General features: G+C 47.6%; 1 protein-coding gene across 1 annotated transcript; it reads right to left on the reverse strand.

Annotated features, from left to right (window-relative positions):
* Positions 1–813: 813 nt before the first annotated feature.
* LOC124683559 (transcription factor BHLH6-like) lies at positions 814–5,302 on the reverse strand. Its single transcript, XM_047218053.1, has 5 exons — positions 5,099–5,302; positions 4,741–4,945; positions 4,410–4,649; positions 1,860–2,030; positions 814–1,275 (listed from the first exon to the last, which is right to left on the reverse strand). Exons 1-5 carry the CDS (start codon positions 5,206–5,208, stop codon positions 1,171–1,173), a joined length of 831 nt encoding a protein of 276 aa, XP_047074009.1. The 5' UTR covers positions 5,209–5,302; the 3' UTR covers positions 814–1,170.
* Between the last annotated feature and the right edge of the window lie 783 nt (positions 5,303–6,085).

Below are 6,085 nucleotides of genomic sequence, written 5' to 3' on the forward strand. Positions count from 1 at the left end.
CGATAGTGCTGGGCACGTTGGAGGTCAACCTCAACGGCACAATAAGCGAGAAGGAGGTGTTGCGGCAGCAACCGCGGTGGAGGTCAACCTCGACGACACAATAAGCGAGAAAGAGGTGTTGTGGCAGCAACCGCGGTGACTTTAAAGTTCTAAGACGGAGATCTGATGGGGGGGGGGGGGGGGGGGATTTAGTGCACGTCCGGACGAAATTACTGCCCAATTTTGGTGCCGACGATGGTGAAACATCCGGGCGTCGTTTCCCTCCTTAGAAGCCTCATCGAGGAGTCCAACATCTTCCTCACCCTCCGGGCTTTGTCTCTGGGTGAAAACCTAGAACCAACGAGCTGGATTGGAGATGCTTGCATCCTCGACGACGCTTGTTTGTCGGAAGAATCGCTTCGAGAGACACGATTTGGTTGTGCATGTTACATCTGGTGTGTATTGCTTTGATGTTTGTCGTTGTACAAGACATAAGACTATGCGGTGCAATGCACGCCATCGTTGGTGCTTTCAAGTTGTAGCCTTTGACGAGACTAGGCAGGTCTTGTCGATCATTCGCTGGCTCCTCTACACGCGGAGGGTGGAAGGTATGTTGGCTAGGCCAGTCTTGAAGATGTCCTCCTTCTATAGAAGTGTCCGACTTTAAGTCTCTTGGTGGGCTAAGCAAGTCCTTGTGTTTGTATCTAGAATCATGGTTAACTGTTGGGTTAGTGTTGTAAGCGTGCTGTCCACTTCTTCGTCCGTGTGATTGATACATTTCCCGGGACATATCCTTGAAAACAAAGGAGCTGAATTAGACTCATATCCACTTAGTAGCCCACTGGTCTTGTTTCATTGAAGCCACAGCATTAACCGACATTGAGCGATAGAAGAAAGACGTTAAAGAAGGCCGGTTTCTACGGATCTCAAACCGGTTTCAGTTTCGCACACACTGGTATAGACTATCCTGTCGTATTATTGCCAAAATTTGTGTAGAACAAATACATGAAGTCCAGGAACACATTTGTTTACTGCGGCGATATGATCAATTGCAGCTGGTTGTCACGTTATTAGAAGTAGATGTAGGAGTACTAGAGTGCAGGAGGAGAGGCTTCTCACATGACCCATAGTGATGCAATGAACATGAAGGAACATCGGTAGCCAAGGATGGCCATGGGTTGCACATAATGTTCATCGGTAACTCATGGACTTGAGTGGGCTTCTTGTTACATGGAGCTGGCCGATCGCAGCCTGTACCGTCTCCTTGATCGTCTCAGCAGCATACATTCCATCTGTCTGAAAAGAAGAACTAGGTTTTGTTAGAGAAAATAAATGGCTCCTACCATTGGCCAAAAACTTGACCTTGTTTGTACACAGAGGCCCAGGAATTTATGTGTGTTCCTAGGTTGTGCATAATGAGGCAACAGCAGCAACTCCTTGTATGTTGGTGCGTATAGAGCATGCTGGATTTGGCCGGTGTACGCGTGTATGTCCGTCGGTCAATCGTTGCAAAAGCCAAAAGAAAAGCAGAAGTGAACGCATTATTGTTGAACGGGTTGGAAAAGAACAAGAGAAGACGCCGACCTCCAAATCTTTCCGTATCAAGAGTAAAAGACAACTCCCGAATCTAGCAAATTCATCAAGAAAAACCAGCGTATGCCTTCTTTTCTTTCTCTCTAAACCGTGCTAGCACCTGCGTATGACGCCATTAACGTGATGTCATCGAACTGACGTCACACAGAGAATTCATCAGCTGCAAACGAGCAAGACAGACGGAGCAGTCCCTTTCCTTCTAGCGAAATCAGGAGATGATCTAAGTATGATAGACGACCGATGGGACCAAATTAGTTGGACGGAGAAAGGCAGCAAATGATGTTTACCTCGACGAACATGGTGTGGACGATGCTGCCGGCCAGCGTGGTAACGTTTGCTGTGATGACCTTGAGACTGAGCAACTCGAGCGCCTTGCACACCATCGCCATGGCGCCCCTCGTCTTGGCGTACCTCATGCTCACCACCGCCAGCTTCTCACCTACCTCCGTCACTTCCAGCTGCACAAACCACAATATATCGCCCGATGCATGTTTATATTGGTTTTTCTTTCCATCTAGTATCACATAGGACTGACGTTTGACCTAGGAGTGCCTGATGTCGAAGATATGTTCCGCACAAAATGAAATATCCTTAGTTTGAAGCAAATGTTTCCTCCTGTTTTGACACATTCCATTTATCCCAGATTTTTTTTGTTATTTTCATATAAAGAAATATTTGCACCAATAAGCCTTCTTATGAACAAATAGCCCAAAGTGCTAATTGATGATCGTCCGTGAGTGATAGTAACTTGGACAAAGACTCATTCCCGGAGCTTCTAACTACCTGGTCCGCACCTTCACTTTCTCTGCTAAAGTGCTAATTGATGATCGTCCATGAGTGATAGTAACTTGGACAAAGACTCATGCCCGGAGCTTCTAACTACCTGGTCCGCACCTTCTCTATCTTTTTTCTGCTGCATTCATCGCATTTTCGCTTATTCCTCATGTCATTATCTTGCCATTTTGCGTGGCAGAGAGTCTCCTATCTCTCTCGCTTCTTTAACTCAGTATCATGTGCTTCCCTCGTCACTTTCACACTAAGAGTTACTTCTCGCTAGAAGACAACCTTCTGTTTCGCGCTAACAAGAGTTTCCTCGAGCATCGTTGGGTGTGCCTTTCTCCCGCACTCTTTGATTTACACAAGTAACCCCTTTCATCCTATGTGGATCCATTCAAGCACTACCGACACCAATAATATGATGACATGTAGTCCACAAAAACCTCCAATTTGTAGACCTGAAGTTTAGTTTTGTATCAAAAAAAATCATACCTTGGGTACGAGAACTTGCATCCTTTTTGGAGAGGAAAGCTTTGATGTTAGAGACAAAATTTTGAGTTGAAAGTTGATGCAAAGTATTTTAGAAGTAGGATTTTCTTTAGTTGGAATGTGATTTGTATTGGATTGGAAGTTAAGCCCACTTCAATTGTTGTTGGTAAGATTTCAAGCAGGACCCCGCATAAACCCACATATATGTGTTATAAAAATCAACCTAGTGCAATTTTAATTTCAGAATAGTATATGTTTGACTTTTGATTACCTATATGCAGCCTCGCTGCATGTCCGCTTTCCAACCCTTGCCGGAAGTGAACAACTCACGGCCAATTAATGATCAGCCTCTAGCTAGAGGCTCTTGTATACCCTATGTCTCATTTTAGTCATTAAAAAAGATTAGCTTGTCAATATTTATATTTGTCTCAGTTAAATGGGTGAGGCGACGAGGTTGTGTGTCCTAATGTTTCGATTGTACTACCTTTTATTGAAAGAATTTGCTATATCTAAGGCTAATGAGATAAGTTTTTCCATGTCAACGTGAAGGTCGAGATTGGTGTGTACAGAAGAAGAAACAGAGCAAAGATTACATAAGAGAAACTAGGTTAACTTTTTTCTTACTAGAAGAAATAGGCACCCAAATCCATGGGGTTTTGTAGCTCGGTCTACATGTAAACCTTTGTTTAGGAGAATTTGAAAACGGGATTTTAGAGTTCTAAAAAATTCATAAAAAAACCTAGATGTAGGTAATGATGTATTCTATAAAGCTGCAAAATTTCATCTCAGAATACTCTATATTTTAGGGTGTGTAAAAATAACAAAAGTGAAAATCGGAAGTAGTGAACAATGCAAATTTAAAAACCTCCAAAAAATTATTAGATCGCCATTTTTGTGTGGCATTCAAAAAATGGCCTACATGTTGTACGAGCTACATTTCTTGTTTCCGCCCAAATTCAAGTTGAACTAGGCTCCCAGCTAGGCTCATTTCCGAGAAATCACAAAGCAAGCTAGTAGAGGCATATATCGACTTTATCCTATGTTTGTTCATAAGTATTGTTGTATATGTAATTTGTTCATAAGTCATGCATGGTTTGTGCTATTTTGGGAAACCCCTGGTTGTAGACCAAACTTATTACTAGTAAAATAGTTTAGTGGACTTGTGGTTTCTATTTTATCGGCCGGACACCCATTGCCCCCGACAAGTCAACATGCTAGTAAGACTGCTCATAGTGGGAGTAACTTAGATAGTAACATCACACATTTCAAGGTGTTTTGGTGACATGGCATAGCAATAAATGAAGAAACAGAGGGAGGTGGTAACTAGCTATGTTACCATAACATCACACACCCCAAAGCAATATGAGTCTACAACATAATGAGACATTGCATGAAACCACATCTAAGTTACTACCCACTATGAAGGTAGTAACTTAGACTAGTAACATGACATATGTTACTAGTCTAAGTTACTCTCCACTATGAGCAGCCTAAGCAGCTGGGCTTTGGCTGAGTCAGCACTGAGCAACAGGACCGTTATTATGCAGTGCTAGTAGGCCATCAATAATTACCTCGAGGATTTCGACAGGACGAGTGGCAGGGGAACAGATGGCGTCGCTGATGCAGGAGGCTGAGGCTGCCCTCCGCATCTTCTTCCATGGCGGAAAACCGGCGCCGTCTTCCTCCGTCTTGACCACGGCGGTGCAGCTGCCCGATTCGAGGTTGGAAATATCCGCGAGGATCCGCCGCTCCTCCTGGTGCAGCTCCTCGATGTAGGCGATGGCGTCCTGGATGATGGACGCCTTGTCCATCTATAGATAACGTCGCACAAACCGGGTTAAATCGTTGAATTGTATTGAACACATGTCGATCGATCAACGGCACGCGCAGGCGCGCACTGACCTTGGTGATGTTGGGGACGACGGCGCGGAGGGCGTAGAGCTTCTCGTTGAGCTTCCTGCGGCGGTCCCTCTCCATGATCATGTTCTTGCTCTCCCTGGCCGCCCTCGTGGTGCCCGTCGACCAGGAGTTGGCGCCGTCCGGCGAGCTCGAGTCGTCGTAGCAGGAGTAGAGACCGGACAGCGAATCCTCCCCCGGCTGGTACATGCTGCAACGATCAACCAGGCTAATTGATCAAACGAGGAGTAGGCAGAAAAGGAACGAACAATCACGTAGACGCCGGCAATGTTCTGCCCGGGGAGATCAGGAAACAGAGTGCGGCGGGATCTAAATGGGAGCTACGTTCATGGTGGAGGCTGACCTGTCAACTAAGTCGAGCTCGAGCACCTGGGCCTGGAAGTCGAACTCGAGCACCTGGGCGTCCAAGAAGCTTGGCGTCTCCCAGAAGGAATCGAAGCTCACGTCCTCCATCGATCTGGACGATCGAGTCGATCTCCTCAGTCCTCACTCTCCTATATTATTTCTCACTCGTGCTTGTCTCTTGTGCTAGTAGTACAACAATCACTAATCAGGGACACTTCTTCACATATTCAGCACATAGCCACCCAAATGCTTTATATACGCAAAGTCGCAAAGCATGTAATGATAAGTGGGCGGGAATATGTGATGCAGCTTGTGTGGATAGCGTAAATTCCCTAAGGCATCTTCAGCGGCGCGACGCAAACGGACGCTCAACGACCGTTTTCGTCTGCCGTGACCGAAAATGCGTCTGGAGTATGTTCCAGCGGGGCGATGCAAAGTGACCGGGCCGTCCGCGGAGACGCAAATCTGGCCCAAATATGCGCCAGCGATGCGTCTCTACGGACGTCCGGAAACGTCCGCTCGTGTCTGGCGGACGTTTCGGCTGGCCCGCCTGGCAGCGATCCTGCGTCGATGCGTCTTCTCAAACGCGCCAGCGACTGCAAAGCTGCATCGCTGCATCGCTTCGGCACACTGCGCCACTTTAATGGCGACGATGCCTCGGCTGCCGAGCGGCCGTCCACCTCCGCCAACCAGGTTAATGGCGACACCACGCGTCCCGCGGCCACCGCATGCCGCCGGCCCATATAAAAGGGGCGCGCGTTCTTCTTCCTCATCCACTCCTCCAAAGAAACCCTAGCCACCACAAAGCTCGACCGTAGCGCCACCTAGGTGTTCCTGCGATGCAGCCAAGCCCGCGAGGAAGTCCATGGCCGGTCCTGGTGGCCGGCGAGGCGGTCGAGGCCGCGGCCCTGGGCGCCCCTGTAGCCGGGGCAGGGGCCGCCGTGGTGGAGCAGCTACGGCCCCACGCTCGCCGTCGCCTGCGCCC

Source organism: Lolium rigidum, chromosome 1 (assembly GCF_022539505.1).
Source record: "Lolium rigidum isolate FL_2022 chromosome 1, APGP_CSIRO_Lrig_0.1, whole genome shotgun sequence".
NCBI classification, from domain to species: Eukaryota; Viridiplantae; Streptophyta; class Magnoliopsida; order Poales; family Poaceae; genus Lolium; species Lolium rigidum.

Excerpts from the sequence above, each read along its gene's own strand:
- LOC124683559 (XM_047218053.1), bottom strand. The coding sequence starts at position 5,208 with ATGGAGGACGTGAGCTTCGATTCCTTCTGGGAGACGCCAAGCTTCTTG. Across the intron at positions 4,946-5,098 it reads GAGCTCGACTTAGTTGACAG|CATGTACCAGCCGGGGGAGG; the intron begins GTCAGCCTCCAC and ends TGATCGTTGCAG. Across the intron at positions 4,650-4,740 it reads TCGTCCCCAACATCACCAAG|ATGGACAAGGCGTCCATCAT; the intron begins GTCAGTGCGCGC and ends CGTTATCTATAG.